This window comes from Rhinatrema bivittatum, chromosome 7, assembly GCF_901001135.1.
Source record: "Rhinatrema bivittatum chromosome 7, aRhiBiv1.1, whole genome shotgun sequence".
Lineage (NCBI taxonomy): Eukaryota > Metazoa > Chordata > Amphibia > Gymnophiona > Rhinatrematidae > Rhinatrema > Rhinatrema bivittatum.
In genome coordinates, this window is record NC_042621.1 from 146737099 (window position 1) to 146761443 (window position 24345).

At 38.9% G+C, this 24345-nt stretch overlaps 1 protein-coding gene across 1 annotated transcript in view; it reads right to left on the reverse strand.

Moving 5' to 3' along the window:
- GRID1 (glutamate ionotropic receptor delta type subunit 1) overlaps nt 1–24345 on the reverse strand; it is a 2200418-nt gene that overhangs the window by 34571 nt on the left and 2141502 nt on the right. Inside the window, 2 exon segments of the mRNA XM_029609310.1 lie at nt 4230–4470; nt 17027–17193. Coding sequence (XP_029465170.1) covers nt 4230–4470; nt 17027–17193 — 408 coding nt within the window.

Below are 24345 nucleotides of genomic sequence, written 5' to 3' on the forward strand. Positions count from 1 at the left end.
TCTTTCATGTAAAATATTATTATAAATGAACAATATCTAACTGTGTGTGGTGAGGGCTGGGAAAGTTGGGATGCAAGGCTGTAAGTTTCCTCTAGTACACCTAATATCCTTGGCACCAACATGGAAAAGGTCTGACACATACAGATCCCAAGCGTTCACCCATTTTCCACTTTTTTAGGGGACATATGCTGGGGAAACATGCAAGGCAGGTTGTAGAGTTCCTGGGAATGAGGCAGGGTTGCCAGCTCCCTTGAAATATTATCACCAAAACTCTATTTGCCAAGCCTCTGGAAACTCTGACCCCTGCTTTCCCCCTTCTGCAGCATTTGAGATCACTGAAAGGGCCAGACTCCAAGGGGAACGCCCACCACCTTGGCCCTCTTGATGATGTTACCTATGGTGGAGAAGGAGCACCATTTCATCCCTTGACTCAGGCAGCAAATTGCCTTGAGCCACTCCTGTAAGAGTTCATGAATGATGCTCTAAGGAGGTGGACTAAGAAGTAACATCAGAAAATATTTCTTCATGGAAAAGGTGGCAGATGCAAAGAATAGCTTTATAGTGGACAAGGTGGAAGCAAAAGAGGTAACAGAATTCAAGGCAAGTTGGGGTAAACATAGTGGTTCCCTGATTGCAAAGAAGAGAAACAAAAGCCAGAGATGAACGGGGGGCTATGGCATAGGACCTGGAAGTAAATTGTGTAGACTAGATGGGCCATATGGTCCTCCTCTGACATGAAATTCTGTTTTTATGTAACAAATGCACATGGCTAAACTGGAAATCTAATTGATTGATATCTGATTACAATGCATACTGCATTGGGCTAATTGCTAACATTGTTCAGAGTAGCTAAATTGTTTATACATTTTACTGCTACTTAACAAAGTCTCCTGCTACACATTATTGCACAGCAATATGTAAATATTGGAAATGATGTATTTTATTCAGTTCTGCTTTTACTGTCTTGTCAGCGAACAACATCTGTTTGAGCTAAAATATGTGAGTGTCTCTGTGTTTGAAAAAGGTTAGCTTGTTAAGCAGTTTAATTGATGTAAATAGATACTAGCTTTATGCATGATAACTCTGTAAATGAATTTTACACACTATGACTATGTTGCTTCTAGTAGTACTTGTAAAGTTGCCAGAAAACTTTATAAGAAGTGTCATTCCTAGCTTTCCTTGATGAACTAATTTAAAACCTATATCTTTACAATAAAATAAATGATGAAAGTGAATTAAAAATATGCCTTCTGTTATATAATATGCAAATCAGTTTGGCAAAGTGTTTCTATATATTTCATCACTACAGGTACTGTACATTTTTAAGGAGCTATAGATCCATTATGTTATGTATGAGTGTGCAAGGCTGTGCATAACATAATGGATCTTTAGCTCCTTAAAAATGCATATAGTACCTGTTGTTATATATATAGCAGTGATATTTATATCTATGGTTGTGTGTATATATAAATATAAATATCACTGCTATATAGATAACAATGAAAAATACAGTATGTGTATCTGCTGTATATCTATGTAGATATGCATTGATATAGATTTATCTCTCCCTCTTAAAGGCAGATAGATAGCTCTAGATGAGAACCAATTTAGTAACTTCTCTTTATCAAATTACTTAACTTTTGGGAGACTTTTTTTTTTTTCAAAAGATGAGAGAAAATTGGCTTGGGGAAAACTGCTCTTTCATTTCTAAAAGATCATTACCAGGCATATTGTTGGGCTTACCCAGATAACCTTATCAAAAATCTGTTTGTTAAGGGGTACACTTAACCAATATAAATGTGACCAAATACAACATGACTGGTAAGGTTAACCAGTTCTGAACAGGGATTGGTCCCTTTACTGACAACAGTCAATGATTGGTCTTTTCACCTGGAGTGATGTAAATACATTTAATACTAATGTAGTGGGAGCTGTCGGCTCTATTGCACTTAGGAGTAAATGTTCAAAAGGGTTTCATTCGTAAAAATAGCATATAAACATATAAGTAGCATGTATATGAGGCTATCCTATTTTGTAAATGAGAGTATGCACGTGCTTTCCATTTTGTGTGTATATTTTACTGGTGGAAAAAAAGGAGCAGGCTAGGGGCATTCTGAGGTGTGGTTCAGAACTGCATGCAGTATTTACTGTTTTGTAAGAGACATGCATGAATACATTATCAAACTAATCTGTACACTTTTACACCTGCTAATAGACAGCTGCAAGTGAAATTGGACGGCAGTTGTCTGCAATGTTTGGGTGTAAGGTTTGAGTGAACTGGTGGGTGTTCAAAATGAAGGCGTTATTGAACCGAAGATTTCAAGAATGTGCACAAGTATTTTTAAAACAAGTACATGCATACTTTGTAAAATACTTGTCTCCATGTATAAATCAGGGTTATTATGCATACATGCTGTATCTTTTTGTGCGTAAAATATATGCATGCATTTTTATAATGTAGGTAGAGAAAATATGTGTTTTCTTGCATTGGAAAATATTTGTGCATGCTGAAACACATGTGCATACTTTCAGAGCAGAAGTACATGGCATTTTATAAACTGTACATATCCACTTTTTCACACAAATGCTTTACTATGATTAAGTTTAAACTTATACTCCGTAAAGTGAATTTTAAAAGCCTGCATGCGCATCAGTTAGGGGATGTGTGTGCCGACCGCATTTTAAAAAGCACCCAGATACACGCGTAAAACCCACTGTGCACACAGCTGAAGTTTCCAAAAAGGGGTGGGGTGTGCACATAGTCTGGATGGGGCATGGGCATTTTGGGGCCCGGCCAAGAGATGTGTGCGTAAATACTTACGCGCCACGGTGTGCGCCAAGGTTCCCTGTTGCATAACTTTACTTTTGCTATGGATGATGTTGTTTTATAAAATAAAACGATCGAGCCATTTCTGAGAGGTTTGAAGGGTATGGGGAAACTGGGGGAGGGGGGGGGTGTAGGCTTTCAAACCAGGGGGTTTGGAGGAACTAGTTGTTAACTGTGTGAACTGATTGCAATCTTGTGGGTGCGTGCCCCTTTTAAAATCCTCTGACATATGTGGTAGAAGTGGGATTTGCGTGCCCAGGGGCAGGTCCACATTTGCATACAACCAGGCTATTTTATAACATGCATGCATATACGTGTGCAAGTTGTAAAATGGCTGTGTCCCTGGGTGCACACTGGTTTGAAAGTTACCATTTTAGTATTCAGCCCAGGGCATATTTTTGGGGCTGAGGGGGTTTTGGATTTGACCATTACCTTTTTTGAAGATATGGGATGGGGGGATTGGCATCCTATTGGTATGCTAGGGTTTTATTTTCAATATTCAAAAGTTCTGTGAGTGGCAAAATTACCCAGATAACTTTATCTGAGTAGTTTTATCGGAGTATATGCAGCAGGAGACTTAAGTGAATTAAGTCCCTCTGAATATCCAAATCAAAGTTAGACAGTTAACTTAAACCATCTAACTTCCCACTTCTCGCCCCACTGAATATTGACCTTTATTATTATATTTTTGCCACTTTTAGAGATGTGACCTCATAACTAGTCATAATTTCCATAAGTAATCATGAACCCCATGCAAGTTTTTTTAAACTAAGGAACAAAATGTGCATAAAAATGCCCCTCAAAACAAGTACTTTAGAGAGCTTGAAACAGCTGCAATTCAAATCAGCATCTTTTTCAAGGGACTATTTTCATTGGAACAACAACAATCGCCATTGGTAAAAAAAAAGTCTGATTAAATAAATGCATGTATTGGTGTATAAAAGAACATGCACATCCTGTTATAATTTTCTATGGCTTTTTTTTTTAATATTTATTCTTCAAGCTACTTATAGCTCAAACAATGTTTTGTTTCAGGTAATATCCACTCCATAACTTTTGCATCTTGGTAGAAGAACCTATGGATAATAATAATTTGGATTTACCTAATACCTTTCATCTAAAAGGAATCCTTCTGGATTTTCCCATCTTATTACTTAAAATTCATTTTCTCACTGGAAGTATGATGGATGGTGAAGAGAAACAGGAATGTTATCCAATCACAGTTGGATAAACTGAGGCACAAAAAGTAAAGTAGCTTGCCAAAGAGAAATATTAATTTAGATGTTCTTAATTCTTATTTCTCAACTCTAAACTATATCTTCTACCATAAATCCTACAATTAATATTGCATTACTATATATTAATTTTGCTTCTAGTTATTAATAGAAGAATAATCATGGACCTCTTTTGGTGTTTCTTGACGGCAACGGTTGCTGTTCCACCATAATTCCAGTGCTGCCACTAAGCAGGCTAGCAGAAGACCTATTGCTAATATGCAAAAGACTCCAGCAAAGCTATGAAGTTTCAGTGCCTTCCCATCAGTCTGTGCATTGGCATGGCTGTTAAGATCACATCTGCCCATCCGTGGCCACCATTTTTGTTTCAAAACATCCAAGTCTCCAGTGCCTTGTAACTCCAGGATCCTGCCAAAAACAAATACAATTTAGTATATTATATAATACATTAATTAAAAGTTCAATTACTAATACACCCTAAAATTCAATGTTCTGCACATAAAAGATTAAAGTTACTGGAGTTCTTATTGCAGCCTGAAATGTTAACTGTATTGTATTCAAAAATCTTTTATCTCACTGTGGTTGTTTTTTTTTTATGAATTGTCTCTAGAAACTGTGTATATTCATAGTTTCTCTTACCTCCCCTGCTTCCCATGTTCATTAACCTCTTTTGACAGCATTGTTGGTAATAGGGCTTTTTTGTTTATAACTTTGAAGTAGAGAACGTCTACAGCAATTAGATGGATATCTGATGGTATATGAAGAACCCAGTTGGGATCCCTACTAAATAATGGTCTTGTTGAAATTCTATGCATTTAGAGGAGAGAGGAACATAATAATCTTTGCCACAGCTCTCACCATGTGATGCTGCTGAAATGGTTGATTCCTGTGACTATATAAGACAGGGACCTTTAGAAGAGTGGTAGATTTTTTAGATGAAAATCTTAGGGAGAAAAGTATTCTTTTTTTCAATTGCCTTTTTCCTGGAGAAATCCTAGACCCAAGGGGTATGGATTACTAGAGATATAAGAGACTTTCTAATTGATTTTTACCTTTTGAGGTGAGAGAAGATTCTTTATTTTTGCATCATCACTTGAAAAGACATTTTTTTCCAGCCTTTCTTTTATCTGTTTGGGAACTTGTTGTTTGTTGCCTTTCCTCCACGCAGGTAATCCAAGATGGCCGCCACCATCTTTAGGCGCGAGGCCGCGCCTCCTCATTAGAATTAAAGGGACCTGATCCCTTTAACCTTCTACAGCTGTTCCCTATGAGCCAGAGCAGATGAAGTATAAAAGGAGGCTTCCTCTGCTCATTCCTCGACTTGGCAACGTCCCACATAGTCAGGTCTGCTTACTTCGGTGAGTTCTTGTACTTCAGATCCTTGTTCCTGTCTTGTCTTGGTGTTCCTGACTTCGGATCAGCTAGCGTTGATTCCTGGTGTGTGACTTCAGATTGGTTAGCGGTGATTCCTGGTGTGTGACTTCGGACTGGCAAGTGGCGATCCTTTGGTATATGACTTCGGACTGGTAAGTGACGACCCTCTGGCACGTGACCTCAGACTTCTTCTGGACCATCGTCTCCAAGGGCCCACCTAAGTCCCAGCGGCCCGGGTCCCTATGGGCTCCTCCCGGGGGGACCGCAGGCTTCCAGGGGTGAAGCTCCAGTTAGCCCTTGCATCGATTTCTCGACTCCTTGACCTCTCAAAGGTCCACCTAGGTCCCAGCAGTCTGGGTCCCTACGGGCTCCTCCTGGGGGGACCGCAAACTTCCAGTGGCGAAGACTCCGTTCTTCTCCTTCATGTCACGACTCTTCATCTGCTTCCACAGTCGCCTCAGTCTCCATTGCCGAGGGTCAGCTGGTTGCATCTTTTGTTCTGCCTCGCCACCTGACGGGAGAACCTATGGATCTTCCTGCTAAGGTACACCATCCTCCCGTTGGCCCAAGAGTTCACAAGCCTGAGCATAACATAACAGATTGACTTTCAAATTTTAAGACAAGCCAATGAGCTTCTACCAGTTATACTTCTAAATTAAATGAAAATGCCTTTAAAAAAAAATGAAAACACAATGAAAAGAATTTTAATATGGGATTCTAACATATATTAAAGTTATCCTGCTACTTTGCTCATCGGGTAAAATAACTGATAACATACGGGTGGCATATAAAAACTTAACGGCCACCAAAACTGAAATTACATGCATTGGCCGTGGTTTATCCATTGCATAAGTAATTTAAAATGTGTAATAAAGTGCAGAATGATGTTTTTAAGTCATACATACAACTATAATATCGTGCAGTCTTGCACATAAGAGTAATTTTTCAACCGGAGGTAGATAAGAGTTCTTGCCTATAAAATCAATAATGAACAGAAGTTAAAAAAAAGCACATACACTTTAGGGACCAAGTGATTCGAAAACAAAAGGCATTGACTATGATACTAAAAATATCATTCCTTTGGACTAAAATAACCCACTGTATTGCATATCTGCATAATCATCAGTCCCGAACCTACCGTCTGCCCAAATTCTTTCAAGAAAGAAAAGCAAAAACAAAAAGGTGCCAGTATTTAAATTATGTCACTTCCCTTAAGCTATACATCACTTAGGTTGATTGACATATGTTATTCTAATACTGCGGAAGGAGATATTTAATTGCTTGTGAATTATGTATTACATGAATAGCTCTTTACTGCTTATTCCCGATTTGTACAGTACTTACTTTCTTTTCAGTATTTTTTTCTAATATATTTATTGGGCAATTAAATTTCTCCTTCCGCTGTATTAGAATAGCATATTTCAATCAACCTAATAGGGTCATTTATCAAAATGCGCTAAGGCATTTTCGCATGCAAAAAGCCCCGTTAACGCATGTGATAGCACCATATCATATGGTGCGATGCAAATTGGAAAATAGGAGGAGTTAGGGGCGGGGAGTGGGCTGGGATTGCCTGTCTGTGAAGAGCTATTGCAGAGACCTAACGCCGATTTTAACACCACCTTTCTGAATTGTGTTACGCTGTGCGATAGCTGCCGTGACCATGTTTTTGCTTTGTTTTTTAAAAAAATTCGGGCAGATGGCAGGTTAGGGAATGACGGTTATACAGATATGCAATACAGTGGGTTATTATAGATGAAGAATTGATATTTTTAACATCATAGTGCCTTTTGTTTTCGTTTTCGAATCACTCAGTCCCTAAAGTATATGTGCCTTTTTAAAATTTTGCTCATTATTGATTTTATAGGCAAGAACTCTTATCTACTGCCAGTTGAAAAACGATTCCTTTATGCAAACCACATGATATTATAGTTGTATGTATGACTTAAAAACATCATTCTGCACTTTATTACACATTTTAAATTGCTTATGCAATGGATAAACTGTGGCCAATGTATATAATTTCAGTATTGGTGGTTGTTACGTTTTTATATGGCATTCTTATGTTATCAATTATTTTACCCAATGAACAAGGTAGTAGGGTAATATTATTATTTTTTTAAGTTTCTTTTGGGTTTTTTTAAAGCGCTTTTGTTTAATTTAGAAGTTTAAGTAGTAGAAGCTCATTGGCTTGTCATAAAATTTTAAAGTCAATCTTCTCTTCTCTTTATGCAACCATTTTTCATTATTTAAAAAGTATTTCACATTCACAATAGTCTTAGCGGGTACAATGCTATCTTCAAGATGCTATTTAATATAAATTTAATTTGCAGCCCTCAATCCAAACTTTTGAGCCTTCCAATATTCAATTATATGCATATTCTGATACTATATGTATGAGTAAATGATAAAGAGATTCAGGTCTCTTTAGTATTATTTATTTATGTATTTATTTATTTATTTATTTGAGTTTTTTCTATACCGGCATTCACGGAGTTCGTATCATGTCGGTTTACATAAAACAAGGGGTGATCAATAAATTATAAACGTACTTAACTATAACATGAGTATACATTTACAAAATATAACAAATTATAACAAGTGCGCAGAAAAAGCAGTTACAATAAAACAAGGATGGTTCTAACTGGGAGTAGAAGAAGAGGAAGATAGAAGTTTATTTGAGAAATAAAGTAGTTTTGGGGTATAACTATTGCCCATAAAGAAAATTATGAGACAGATTTTAAAACATTGCGCAGGTGCGTCCATGTGTGCGCACTACCCAGCGTACACACCTGGACTTGCGATTTTATAACATGCGCGCGCTCGCATGTGCATGTTATAAAATTCCAGATCGGTGCAAGCAAGGGGGGGAATAATTTTCCTAATTCTCACGGCGACACATCGGGGCCTTCCCCAGTTCCCTCCCAGTCCACTCCAATTAAGGAACGGACTGGGAGGGAACTTCCCAACCCCTAGCCTAACCTCCTTTCCCCTTCCCCCTATCCTGCCCTCCCCCTATCCCTATCCTAAATTCCCAAAACTTCTTTATCCTACCTTTTGCTCCTGCTTCTGAGCAGGAGCAAGTTGCGTGCGCCGTCACCCTGCTGGCGAGCAACCCCTAAGCACAGCAGCAAATGGCCGCTGTGCCAGGCACTTCTAGCCCTGCTCAACCACTGGACCCACCCCACCCCACCCCGCCCCCCAGACCCCCCCTTTCACTAACCCCCGGGACTTACACATGTCCCGGGGGTTTACGCGAGTGGCCAGGCCCTTTGAAAATTGGCCCTGCGCACGTAAGGCTCAGTCATGCACATAAACTCCCAGGTTTTATGCATGTGAGTGATTTAAAATCTGGCCGTATGTGTTTTATGACTATGTTATGTCTATAATTAAGGTGACAAAGTAGCTCTGTTTTTACGAATACTGACATGGAGAAAAATTGCAAATAATACACTCATTTTACTTTCCATTGGGGGTATGCTTTTTAGATGAATTGAAAACTTTTGTCTAAAACAGGTAACAATAGTAAGAAAGTAAGATTATATATATATATATATATATATATATATATATATATATATATATATATATATATAGTTGCATGCATGCATGATTTGATACTTTGACAATTTGTTTGTTTATATTTTATCTGTGCTCTGTGATATTTCTTTATATCAGTGCCATATAGTCATTGTTTTTAAATATTATAATTTTAATTTAATGTAATAATTTATATTCATTTAAAGATTGTTTGTGCAATGTCAAGTTGTTTCCTTCCATATTTGATTTTGTTAATATTGTATCTATTTTTTAACTAATTAGATGATAATTTAATGTTTTACTGCTCCTGATGCAGCTCTACCCCTGGGCGAAACTTGGCCTGAGTCAGGCATCTTTTAATTCTGGGCAATTTTTAACTCTTTATCTATGGACCTAAACTATATTTTGAATAAAAGAAACTCAAATGCTAAGACGATTGGTCATCCTCTATTTTGTTTGCTTCCTGTCTTTGACCATCTTCCATTTTGTTTTTTTATCTGGGCGGAGTGCAGGCTAAAGAACCAGGAGGGTTTGGCAGACCCAGCTGTAGACTGGGAAAATTGGTGCTGGATGAACTGGTGAAACTGGTCATGGCGTGGATGTGCGCCTGTTATAAAATTACCTCAGTTGTGCAGCTCAAAGCCACATTATGCAGCTATGCGTGCACATTTGTAAAATTAGGAGCACAAATATATGCATGCCAGGGCTGTTTTATAACATGCACATGTATGCGCACTCAGGATATAAAATTGACGTGTATCTAACCGTGCATCCATATTCACATGTATATGTGCGCCCATTTTAAAGTTACCATCAAAGCATTTGCTCTTTTGGGCTGGCTCATTCTGGACCTGATTTATTAAACTTTATTTCCCATACACAGAATGGATACAATGCTTGGTAATTCAGGCTCTTTGTCAAGGTCCCAGGCTGGGGTTTGGGCAATCAGGTTTCATGCAGGATGTTGAATAACCCAGGAGTTAGGATTATGCAAGCAGAAGTGCTGATAATAATAAACCAATTAGAAGCACAGTCAATTTTATTTTTTCATTAACAGTGATAGTGTGAATCTTAATCAGTAGCCATTGTGATCCCATAAGATATTGCATGTCTAAAAATGTTAAACTTTTGAGTAGTTCAACTGAGGCTACAACAAAGGTATGTTAGAATCATAGGAAGGGTTGATGAATAAATTTTATAATTTAAATACTAGAGATGTGCAAAGCCAAATCTTTTGGTTTGGGCTTCGTTTTCAGCCCACCGCAGGAAATTTTGTATTTCCGTGGTTCGGGCCTTTGTAATTCAGGGGACCCGAATTACGGGTTAGTGCAGATTTCAGGTTCCCCGAACCAGGATTAATTAAACAATTTTGTTGAAATTGCCTAATTCATCCTAAATTATTGTACATCCCTATTAAATACTAACAGGAATGAATTAGAAACATGGAGGATAAAGATGTTGTTGATTTTTGTTAATAGCTGGGTTATCCGTGACAACCATTGTCCACCCTCACCACTTGGAGATATATTTTAATCCAATCCATAGAGAAGGAACAGAGCACCTGAATCAAGATGGATGTGGATGTGTCCAATTTAAGACAAATGATTGGACATTTTCCTGTGTGATGGTTTTACATGAAGGGAATCTTGGTGCAATATATGGAGTTCTCCTGAAGAAGCCTATTACATGGCAAAACTTATGCCTATGTTGGGATAATGCGACAGTTTATGAGTATGTTATCCTGTGAAAACTGCTAAGATTTTGGAAGTATGATAATGATGGTTTGACTTTTAAAAGTGTGTTTGATGGGCTTTAGTGTAGTGTGTTTGGTACATATGGGGTATGTATGTATGGTTTAAAAGAAGTGGGTGGCCATTATAAGGTGCAAGTTTTAAAACTATAAATTTTGCAGCAGAATTTATAATAAAAGATTTATATAAAAGTCTGGTAGTAGGGTGATTAGGTATATTACACACACACACACACACATATATATATATAATACTTACATATAAGGATAAACGTTCTTTTCCCAAAAATATGTTATTGATCACTTCAAAAACATATCCATATGACTAAAATCACAGTAAATTTTATTCCCAATACATACTTTTCAATTTTCAGTTTCACTAATCCCTAGTCTTTCTAAAAATGCCCCAAGAAGACTATTTCACCCCCCTCTTCACCACAAATGTTCATGTCATCCCTTGCTGCTGTATCTTCAAAGGTAACCACCTTCCCTTTCTTTCAAAAAGTTGCAGCTATAGCTTAGGTTCTAACACAGAGGCCTCAATGTTTCACCATCTGTTTGGCTTCATCAGGGGGAAACTAAATTTCCTTGCAAATTATCTTAAAATTCTTCATGGATACAAATTACTCGCTAACACGTTTTGAAGACTCCTTGTCAAATGTTCCCAAGTAGTAGGATCTCAAATCCTTTCCTTCTTCTAAATGTTATCTCATAGTCACCGCGCCCTTTCTGGCTGCTACAAATTCCAAATCGTGGAATATATATATATCAACTGGAACATGCTTACTCTTCATAGTTCCCTGCAAGTTGTTCATAACTGCTTTAAACTGAAAACATACAGCAACTCTTTCATTCCAGCCAGCTATCTGGCATTTAAAATGTTAATTAGTTAGGGGTAAATATTCAGTTGCTGAGTGGTTAGTTAAGTTAGCCAGATACACATATCCGGCTAACTTAACCTGGATATTCAGTGGTGCAGTCACGTTGCTGAATATACCCGGATAAGTTACAGTTAGACGGATATGTTGTATCCGGCAAACTTTGGACCTGCCCTGTGGCACATCTAGAGATAGCCAGTTAGGTTAACCGGCTAACTCTGCTCCTCCCCAGAATGCCTACCTCCCACTCCAGGAATGCCCCCAATTTACCTGGCTAAATTCTAGCCGGATAAATCATTATCCGGCTAGAATTTAGCCAGATACGCCTTATAAATAAGCATCTAAGCCATTTAGATGGATAACTTTCCCATTATCCATTATTTTCCAACTCGTGTTATGGTGTTTCCGCATGCGAAAAACATCTTAATGCATGTGAAAAGCATCATAACGCATGGTGCGATGTTAATCTTTAAAAGGGGAGGAGTTGGGGTGGGATTTTTGTAAAAGTAGACTGTCTTTACAAAGTGAAAGCTGTAACGCATGATATCGCACAATTTTAATGCCGAAAATAACTACACCTTTTTCATTGGTGTTAAGCTGTGTGATTTTTTTGCAAATTGTGTTTTGGGCATTTTTAGGCTGGGAAATGGCCTGAGAGGAAGGAGGGAGGGAGGGAGAGAGAGAGAGACTCTGGTTATAGCACCATAGGAAGCAGCTATTTATGCTACTACAGGAGGCCCACCTAGTAACTCAAGGTGAGGTTTAGGTAGTAGTGTAGGGGTTAAGGGCCACTTTGACATGCAGAGTGAGATGTACGAACAGAACAGTACACTCTTGTGAAGATTTGATGTCCTTCAGAGTGAGGAAACATACAACAATGAGATTTTTACAATGTTCTCTCAACCTAGCTTGATGGACTCTCTACCTGGGTAATATCAAGCTAAGTTGAGAGAACATTGTTAGACCTTTCTGCCACCTTCAACACTGTAAACCATTCCATCTTTCTCGACTGCCTAACAGAAATTGGATTCACAAATAATACACTTCAAAGGTTCTCATCCTACCTCACAAATCGTAACTTTCAAGTAAAAATCAACAACTCCCTCTCGGAAAGAGAACATGTGATCTCATTAGCAAGCCCAACGTTGTGGAACTCACTTCTTGTCAAATAACGGCTACAATTGAGTCTAAAGAAATTCAAAAAGATATCAAGACCTGGCTATTTATGAAGACATACCAAGACCCTTAACAATGCAATTACCTTCCTACATTTACCTCCCTACATTTAACCATACTACACCTTTTCTCTGTTATGAAATGCTTTTAATATGTATTCTTCCTTTTATAATATCTTTTATTTAACTCTGTTTTTTATTTGATCACAAAAAATATTTGCTCCACTCTGTCTTATTATTTTTTTAATTAATTAATGTATTTATTTATTGGAAACTTTTCTATACAGTCATTCAGTTAGGTACCATCATAACGGTTTACAATAAGGCACAAATATCAATATTGGAAACAGATAATAAATTCTATCACTAAACATGTGCCAAGACTTTACGGTAACATAGATTGTTATAAATTTTCATAACTGGATGTGTTATATCATGTCCATTTTTTTGTAACAGGTTTAAGATAGTTTTTATAAACTTAATCTTTGGTGAGCAAAAAATATTAAAAAAATAAAAATAGGATATATACCCGTGTAGATTGGGGTAGTGTGCTTGGGTGTTCTGCAGATCGCTTTCTTTTTCCCTGTGTTCTACTCTCCTTTCTCTTTGTTGTATGCTTGTTTAAATAGCCAAGTTTTTAAATGTTTTCTGAAGGTTTTGATGTCTCTTTGTAAGCGGATCTCGGTAGGCATGGAGTTCCATAGCATTGGACCTGCTAAGGAAAGTGCTATTTCCCTTACTTGGGTTAGTTTAGCTGTTTTAATTGAGGGGATGGTCAGTAAAGCCTTATTTGCTGATCTCAGGTTTCTGTTAGGGACGTGTACGCGGAGGGCTGTATTCAGCCATTCAGCTTTGTCATTATGTATTAAATTATATGTATGGTACACAGGGTTTTATAGTGTATTCTTTGCTCGATAGGTAACCAGTGTAATTCCATTAGGGTTTCAGTGATGTGGTCTTTTTTGCTTTTACCAGTCAGTATTGTATTCTTGTTTTTATATGTTGTATACTATTTATCTCTTTTATTACCTTGTAAACAGTTGTGATGGCTCCACCGAATGACGGTTTACAAAAGCAGTAAATAAATAAATAAAACACACCTCTCTTCCTATTGCATGCAAAAGTTTGATGAATCTAGCCCTAAATGGCTTTTGAATATGTAACTCTTAGGGCCAGATTTTTAAGCCTACATGCACGACTTACATTTGTGCTATCTACCCGGCACCACCCCCACCACTTACCTTTCACAAAGCCCCAGGACATACGCGCGTTCCAGGGCTTTGTGTGCGTCGCCGGGCCTATGCAAAATAGGTTTGGCATGCACAGAAGCAGTTATGTGCATAAATCCTGAGGATATATGCGCATAACCCTTTTCAAATCCGCTCCTTAGTGTCTGTGACTAAGGCCAGTGGGAAGAAAGATATTTTAGGGATTATTTTTTCTAGGGACATTGAGTTGACCAGATATAGATATAGAGCTCCTGTATATATCTCATGTTTGTCATCAGTTTGAGACCCTGTTTATCTCATAACCCTGTCTTGGAAAACAAAACAAAACAAAGCAATGTTGGTGTCTAAAAGTTCCAGGTAGCTGACATCTTACCACCTGTAATTAAATTATGATTCGCATGTGCAAGACTTATGTTGTATCTGTTTGTGACTTTCTCTCTCAGTGAGGCATGTACAAAATGTGGCACTTTACCACATATTGCACTACCGATGTTCACCATCACTGACATGCAGCTTATTCAGGACCAGCAGGATCCGGTAATAGCAAGGACCCAGAGAAGACGACCATGAACTGAACCATATGGATCAGCAGCATGTGATCTGAAATCTCTGCCATTTCAGGGGTGAAATCTGATTCCCAGGAGATTTGATCTAAATACATTTGGAATTCCAGGGAGTCAAAGGAAGTCTTTGATCTGTGAATTCTAGGTATTGGGCAACTTTTTTCTTTTGGGTAGCACAAGCCTAGAAAGTGTTGCACTGCCGAGGTCCTGAAGTCTTTATTTTTCACCACTTGGACTTTTCCTTTGCTTTACGCAGGCCTCAGTACATAACGCACAAATGACCTCAAGTGATCAAATAGGTAGATCGCATAGATTTTTTATTCTACTATTAGCTCTAGTGGTCAGATGGAATAATTATTGTTGCTGTTATTTTGTTATTGTGAAATTGATTTATTTAATTATGTTTTCTTCATGCTTATATATTTTTATATTCTGTAAAATAGTCTAATGTAGTTACACATTGCATAATATATTTTATATGCTTTGGTAGTCACCAACTACCATGTCTGTCTAACCCTGAAGACTGTTTAAACTTTTGTGTATTTTACAAATGTTTCTCCTTGAACTGCAGTGCCTTTGTACTTACTATTTATTTATGTATTTATTTAATAGCTTTTATATACCGATAACCGTTTGCACATCGTATCGGTTTACAAGAAACAATAATGTTTACATGGAACAGTTGGTATGATATATAATTAACAGGATAGAAGATAAAAATAAAAGTAAGAGATAAATATAATTACTAAAAAGTAATGAGGGGGTGGAGGCATTATTGGTACTAATGTACAGAATAGCAAAGGAGGGGGCTATAGTCATCAACTTCAGAGTAGAACAAAGGGCCTGTGGCACAGCTAAGAGAAGGGGTGAGGTGCAGGGTGGAAGAAAGCAGGAGTGGAACAGAGCTACACATGGGACATGAGTAATAACAGAATGAGTTTTAGTTTGACATTTTCTTGTAGTGTTTGCTAATAGGTTCTTTTTTTAGAGGCTATATTTGTATCCACTTTTCATGGAAATACAGATTGTATCTGATGTTTAAGTACTTGATATGCTATATAAATACATCTGAGAATATTTCCCTCAAACAATACTCCAGGGCTAAATGTTTTGGTATGTGTTGGATCGCTGGTTTGTATACTGCAATAAAGGAAAGCATAAATATAATGAAAAGTGAAACATGAGCTGATATCAAAAGATTATCAGCAGACTTTACTGTAAACAATGATAGTAATTGACCATAAGTTATATAAAATACTATTTCCATTTCTTATTGCAGAATGGATATGTGGCACAGAAATAAGCTGTCAAGGTTTTTTTTTTTTATCTTTGTGTGCTTTATTTACAGTGCAAATAAACCAACATTATTCCACATTCACAATTCCAACTCACTAATACCACTCAAAAATGTCAGCTATCCTGAAGGGGCCACATTTTCCCTTTGTATTCGGGGGTCAATCCACAAGCTTTTCTCTCCTACATTCTGGGGCCTCCCTCTGCTCTCATCTCAGCCTACATTATATCCCTGGAGCAGAGGAGACAGCCTGTACCCAGAATTCCCTGTTTTAAATTTGGATTGGGTCCAGATAACTAACCCTTGTTTCTTTAGGTGTTCTGGGGTCCCTGGGTATATACCCTGTCACAGGATAGTACTGTATTTCTGATTTGAACCAGAAAATCATAGCAATAGAGTTCACAGTATCCAAAGGTAAGCTATCAGATATATCTCCTGTAATATACATACTTGAAGGGCAATTTTGAAATCCCATGTGCAGTTTGCAGGCAAGCATATTTTCAAAGGGAAACACTTTGCAGAGTTTATCTTTGAAAATTCAGGCCACACGCACAATTCAGATACTTGCACATGTGTCCTTTGCACTTGCATGGGGGCAGATACAAAGTACATGCCAAAGAGTACAAACAGTGGTTTGAAATGCATTTACCATGCATGTTTTCCCTCACTTATTTTAATTCTTCCCAATTTTTGTATGCATATATAAATATCTGCAGTTTTCAAACCATATTATTATGCAGGTAAAAATGCATTACTCTTGTAAAAAAAAATTCAATATTGCCTCCTTACTGAGTATTATAGATGTACATTTATTTTAAAATGAATGGTAATCCAAACTGAATCAGGCATTTTCTTTTTGGATTGTTTTACTCAAAATGAATGCATGATCACCCCAAAAATCCCTAATTTTTTTTTGGGGGGGGATTTCAATCATTTTGGAAAGTAGAGCACACTATTTTCAAATGCTGTGCACCATTTTCCAAAATAAATGCCCCACAAAAAAAAATAATAATAAAGGCAAAATTATCCAAAAATGAATAAAACAAACCAAAATAGAAAAAAAAAACCCTTCCCTTCACATCCTAAGTATGTAGGAGAATCACAATTCTGAACAGAGAAGTAATAGAAAAACTTTCTGAAATGTAGCACAGTTCACATTACCTCTGTGAGAAGACATCCCTATAGGGGCTGCCATGCTGGAGTGCTATTCCATACCCTTTGCTACTAATGCTGTTGCCAATTACAGTCACTGTACACTCATCATCTGTTAGAGCAGCATATTCTACCACTGTTATATCCCACAAGAAAGCATAATTTCCTTTCTTTGCCTGTGAAGAAAGAGAGAATGAAATTACAGCTTGTATTCTGTGTTTTTTTTTAAATAATAAAGTGCTGTCTTAAATCAGTACGAGACAAGAAAACTAAATTAAAACTGTCACCCTTGGAATAGTAACACAACGAAGGGATCATTTTAAGAATTGATGTTCTGATAATAGTCATTCCTTGTCATAGTAAAGAGGCAGTACTTGATTTTTCTACAAAGCATTGTTTGTCTCCAAGACTGATTAATTTTAATACACCTACACTGCTTTCCTCAAATATCAGTATTCATTGGGATTCAGCCCAAGGACTGTGTGCAGTATGCATAATAAATATGAATCATCCTATTTAACATAATGTGAGAAACTTTTTTTGATTTAAAGAGCATCAATGTATTTAGTTAAAAGAATCACTGCTTTCCTAATGGATTTCAGAAATACCTTTCTTGCATCTCTAGTACATATATTACATAAAGTACAGAGCATGGGCTATAGTATTAAGTATTCATCTATACAAACCGGAAAAATTAAACTTTTATTTTTTTAAACACATTTCCAAGGTTTATATTTTCTCCAGAAGATTAAAAAATAATCTTTGATGTGGATCTGTGAATTCCTTAAAAAACCCAAAACAAAACAGAGATTTGTTAACCAATTCAACAATCCTCCAAAGACCCATTGATGGTGAAATTCACAGTGGATCCATGAAAATTAGAGGAGAATTGGATGAAAAAACCTATAGTATATGCATTTATGTGCATCCAAATTGGATCTCCCTGAGATCCACAAAGGAATGTGAGACAGACTTCCACAGCAAACCTTGGGGAAATCAGCAAATTTTGTTTAATTTGAACAAGGCTGAAACACGCTTGGTTGAGTTTAACATCAGTTTTCCCCAGTCCTTGCTACATCAAAGGCTGAAATCCTTTGCTATGGAATTTTGAAAATGGATTTACACTTAAATTTCCATCCACCACTATTCCTGAAGCCAGATCATTGACAGTTTTGCTATATTTAGGGGTAGATTTACAAAAAATGCGCGTTCACGTACTTTTGTTGGCGCACCAGTCGCAAACAAAAGTACGCTGGATTTTAGTAGATACGCGCGTAGCCGCGCATATCTGCTAAAATCCAGGATTGGCGCGCGCAAGGCTGCCGATTTTGTGCAGCCGGGGCACGCCAAGCCGCGCAGCCTGCCTCCGTTCCCTCCAAGGCCGCTCCGAAATCGGAGCGGCCTCGGAGGGAACTCGCTTTTGCCCTCCCCTCACCTTCCCCTCCCTTCCTCTATCTAACCCAACCCCCGGCCCTATCTAAACCCCCCCCCCTACCTTTGTCCGGGGATTTACGCCTCCCGGAGGGAGAAGTAAATCCCCGCGCGCCAGCGGGCAGCTAGTGCGCCGAGATGCAACCCGGGGGCGGTTCCGGAGGGCACGGCCATGCCCCTGGACCGCCCTGGGCTGAAACCACACCCCCGGGCCCGCCCCGAAATGCCACATCCCGCCCCCAAAACGCCGCATCGATTGGCCACGCCCCCGACACGCCCCCAACAAAAAACCCCAGGACTTACGCGAGTCCCGGGGCTCTGCGCGTGCCAGCAGGCCTATGGAAAATAGGCGCGCCGGCGCTCAAGGCCCTGCTCGCGTAAATCCAGGCGGATTTACGCGAGCAGGGCTTTTAAAATCCGCCCCTTAATGCATTTCAATTTAAAATTGTGTATATAATGGAAGACATTCTGAAAAATATTAAGTCCTAAATAATTTGGCATGACAAAACCGTGTAAATGAAACCACTTTATACAGTGAAACAAAATGTAATCCACACTAAGATTTCTGTGTAAAATACATGTCACTATTAAAAATAGATGAATAAAAATCATTGGGGAGGAATCACCCACGTTCCCTGAATTTGGGTCTTCCCATCAGTCAGTTTTTCAGAATCTTTCATATTTGTTTGAATCTCGAGGAATATCATAAGCAAGCACAGGAGTTAGAACAGTGTTTTTTGGAATGTGGCTATCTGCAGTCTGCGGTCCATTGGGCATACAAGAGAGATCTCCATTTGGATCGTCATAGCCTTTTACAATACAAATCTTATATAGATTCACCAGTTACTATATCTGGTTTTACAATTATATTATTAAATCAGCATTAATTATTTCTTCTATTCACTAGAACGGGTAGATGTGAATCGGTTATTTACTCTTTCGGATAGTAGAAAGATTAGGGGACACTCCATGAAGTTAGCATGGGGCACATTTAAAACTAATCGGAGAGAGTTCTTTTTTACTCAACGCACAATTAAACTCTGGAATTTGTTGCCAGAGAATGTGGTTCGTGCAGTTAGTATAGCTGTGTTTAAAAAAGGATTGGATAAGTTCTTGGAGGAGAAGTCCATTACCTGCTATTAAGTTCACTTAGAGAATAGCCACTGCCATTAGCAATGGTTACATGGAATAGACTTAGTTTTTGGGTACTTGCCAGGTTCTTATGGCCTGGATTGTCCACTTTTGGAAACAGGATGCTGGGCTTGATGGACCCTTGGTCTGACCCAGTATGGCATTTTCTTATGTTCTTATGTTCTTATATTATCTCTACACAAAATTTTTAAAGAACCGTCAGTGATAGCATATTTTCATGGCTCCAATATTCAAAATAGAGTGGTGCATACAGTGATGCCTGATACTTAAGCTTCAGATTATTATCAAATACTTTCACATTTGGCATGTAATAATTAGGTTTTTCATGCCAGTGCATGTGTAGGGACAATTTGGGAACATCCAGTTACACATATCAGGGTTGTCCAAAATTCAAACACAAATTGTTTATCCATGTTTGTGATATGTATTAATATGCCCTTGCCTTAAGTTATATGTAGGCTGGATGAAACATGCCACAAAGAAGCAGCTCACAGAACATAGAGGCTGTTTGAATATAGGTATAACTTCAGCTCCAGTTGTACAAATTGTATGGATTTTCATTATAATTTTACTGATTTACAGTGGACTATTTTGAAACAAATGTTGTCTTCACAATGAAGGGGCATCAGGGAAGACCTATTACATTTTCAGGAACAGTATTGGATTTTTAAATTAAATACAGTAGCCCCATCTGAGCTAAATGAGGAATTAGAAATTAAATCCTCTTAACCAATTTACACGTTGCATTTAAAGTTTATAGATGCTGATTGGTTAGTCTTGGAATTTCATGATTGGTCCTTTGACAATAACTATTGTTTTGATTGCAAGACTACAGGAGCTTTTGGAATGGATGTTTACATGCATTTCAATTGTTGGGAAGGCTCTTTTTTGAGATGAGACAGTTTGCAGTGTCCCCAATGAAGAAAGTCGTTCAAAATGTGACCAGCGTCGGACCGCAAGAAAGGGCTGTAAGATGTTTCTATTAGACATAGATTTTGAGCTGAAGCTGAACAGAAATGTTTTATTTGAATTTCAAGAAAATGTTAAAATATTGAAGCACTCTCATAAGGGTGGAACACAGTGATTAAAATAGGGGCTCTATTCTGGAAGATATTTCAAAATATGTGAGCCATTGAGAAGTGATTCCACCCCAATTATTTTTATTCATATATTTTGACAGTGACTAGGAATTTATAGAGTGACTTAGAGTGGATGATAGAATATTTGCAATCATGAATATGTTTAAGTGAACTCCATTTGAAAAGCATCTTTTTGAAACAAATGAAGGAAATATTAATAGAAACATTAAATAAGACATTTGCCTCCTGCTGGTATGTATTCACTAATGTACAGTTTTTAATTGGCAACGGCTAATCATTAGGAAAAACACATTAGAGTTTGAATTAAAACAGCATTAGACCAGAATTATTTCAAACTTTTTGAAACATATATTGATAGAGATGTGAATCGTTTTCCATATCGTCTTAACGATAGAAATCGTGTGGCAGGGCAAGAAAATCGTGTTAGGCACGATTTTTTAGTTAAAAAATCGTTAAAAATCGTTTTTTCCGATTAGTGCGCACTAACTGGGAGTTAGTGCGCACTAACTGAAAATGATACAATTTGACACTTTTCAGGTCAGTTAAGGTCAGTTTAGGAATGAATATGTATTCCTATTGGCTGCCCTCTTATTTATTCATGTTACCAAGCTTCCCACTGACAGTATATGGGGATGGGAAATGGAAACAGTTGGTAGCTTGACAAAACAAGTAATGTGATCAGTCAATGTGACTAGAACTTGTGCCCTAGCCCTGATACCAGGGGTATTGTGATCTTCCTGCACACAGTGCCCTATCCCTATTAATACCAGGAGTGTTGTGATCTTCCTGCACACAGTGCCCTATCCCTATTAATACCAGGAGTGTTGTGATCTTCCTGCACACAGTGCCCTATCCCTATTAATACCAGGAGTGTTGTGATCTTCCTGCACACAGTGCCCTAACCCTGGCACCAGGGGTGTTGTGATCTTCCTGCACACAGTGCCCTATCCCTATTAATACCAGGAGTGTTGTGATCTTCCTGCACACAGTGCCCTAACCCTGGCACCAGGGGTGTTGTGATTTTCCTGCACACAGTGCCCTATCCCTATTAATACCAGGAGTGTTGTGATCTTCCTGCACACAGTGCCCTAACCCTGGCACCAGGGTTGTTGTGATCTTCCTGCACACAGTGTCCTATCCCTATTAATACCAGGAGTGTTGTGATCTTCCTGCACACAGTGCCCTAACCCTGGCACCAGGGGTGTTGTGATCTTCCTGCACACAGTGCCCTATCCCTATTAATACCAGGAGTGTTGTGATCTTCCTGCACACAGTGCCCTAACCCTGGCACCAGGGGTGTTGAGATCTTCCTGCACACAGTGCCCTATCCCTATTAATACCAGGAGTGTTGTGATCTTCCTGCACACAGTGCCCTAACCCTGGCACCAGGGGTGTTGTGATCTTCCTTCACACAGTGCCCTATCTCTATTAATACCAGGAGTGTTGTGATCTTCCTGCACACAGTGCCCTATCCCTATTAATACCAGGAGTGTTGTGATCTTCCTGCACACAGTGCCCTATCCCTAATACCAGGGGTGTTGTGATCTTCCTGCACACAGTGCCCTATTCCTGATACCGGGGGTGTTGGGATCTTCTTGCACACATCCCGGTATCAGGGATAGGGCACTGCATGCAGGAAGATCACAACACTCCTGGTATCAGGAATAGGGCACTGTGTGCAGGAAGATCACAACACCCCTGGTATTAGGGATAGGGCACTGCGTGCAGGAAGATCACAACACCCCTGGTATCAGGGATAGGGCACTGTGTGCAGGAAGATCACAATACCCCAGAGGAGTGAGGGTCAGGCAGCTCCCCTCTGTCTGTGAAGCCAGCCTCTCACTAGTAATGCAGGGAGGGAGCTGTCTCAGACTTCACCATCCTCCCCCCCCCTCACCCACACACCATTCACTAGCTGGGACATGGGGGAAGTCAGGAGTGAGGGTCAGGCAGCTCCCCCCTGTCTGTGAAGCCAGCCTCTCACTAGTAATGCAGGGAGGGAGCTGTCTCAGACTTCACCATCCTCTCCCCCCCCTCACCCACACACCATTCACTAGCTGGGACATGGGGGAAGTCAGGAGTGAGGGTCAGGCAGCTCCCCCCTGTCTGTGAAGCCAGCCTCTCACTAGTAATGCAGGGAGGGAGCTGTCTCAGACTTCACCATCCTCCCCCCCCCTCACCCACACACCATTCACTAGCTGGGACATTGGGGAAGTCAGGAGTGAGGGTCAGGCATCTCCCCCCTGTCTGTGAAGCCAGCCTCTCACTAGTAATGCAGGGAGGGAGCTGTCTCAGACTGGTATCAGGGATAGGGCACTGAGTGCAGGAAGATCACAACACCCCTGGTATCAGGAATAGGGCACAGGTTCTAGTCATATTGACTGATCACATTACTTTTTTTGTCAACTACAAACAGTTTTCATTTCCCATCCCCCCAACCATCACCTCAGTTGGAACCTTGGTAACATCAATAGATAAGAGGGCAGCCAGCCAATAGGAATACATATTCATTCCTAACTGACCTTTACTGACCTGGATAGTGTCAATAATTTGTATCATTTTCTGTTAGTGTTCCTGAGTTTCCATTTCCATTTCCCATCCCCCCAACCATCACCTCAGTGGGAACCTGGTTAACATCAATAGATAAGAGGGCAGCCAGCCAATAGGAACACATATTCATTCCTAACTGACCTTTACTGACCTGGAAAGTGTCAATTTGTATCATTTTCAGTTAGTGCGCACTAACTCGAGTTAGTGCGCACTAACTCCCGTTAGTGCGCACTAACACGATTTAACGATTTTTAACGATAAATCGTTAGAATGTCTATTGTATCGTGTTCTATAACGATTTAAGACGATATTAAAATTATCGGACGATAATTTTAATCGTTAAAAAACGATTCACATCCCTATATATTGATCCAAGATGTCAGATATTGTTATTGCTCCTCAGTCCTACAATCCCTCTGGTCATATGACATCGATGAATGAGATCTCTTTATTGTCAATTGTAGATGTCTCTAGTGATTTTGCAAAAAAACAAATAAAATCAGTCATAAAAAGATAGAAAAATGTTCCCAATTCTATGTTGCTACAATATTTCATTACATTTTCTTTTGCTTTGAAATCCAAAATATTCATAAAATTGTTGGATTTCCGCAAAACAAACATTGCGCCTATGAGTAAATGGCCACATGATCACCATTTCATATTAATAGTAGTTAAGCTGATAATGTTTATGTGAACTGTGTCTCTAAGCGATTGAGAGCCCGTGCACTCTCAATCGCCGGGCCGACCCTCTGGAACTCAATGCCAGTCGAACTACGGCAAGAAGAATGTCTAAAAACCTTCAAGCGGAAGCTTAAGACCTGGCTTTTCACTAAAGCATACACCTAACTTCCCCTTCCCTCTCCACCTTGCAACCCTCCCCTCCTTTCCCTCCCCACTCCTCCCTCTTCCCACCCCTCCCCCTTCTCAAATTCTGCCCAAATCTTTATATTACATACCCTCCTATAAATGTACATATTGTATATAATTGCAAATTTTGGTTACAATTCTTAATGCTATTTTCCCCATTATATCTCCCCCCCCTAAATACCTGTTATATTTGTTCGATGTAAAGCGCTATTCCAGGCTTCTGTTTGC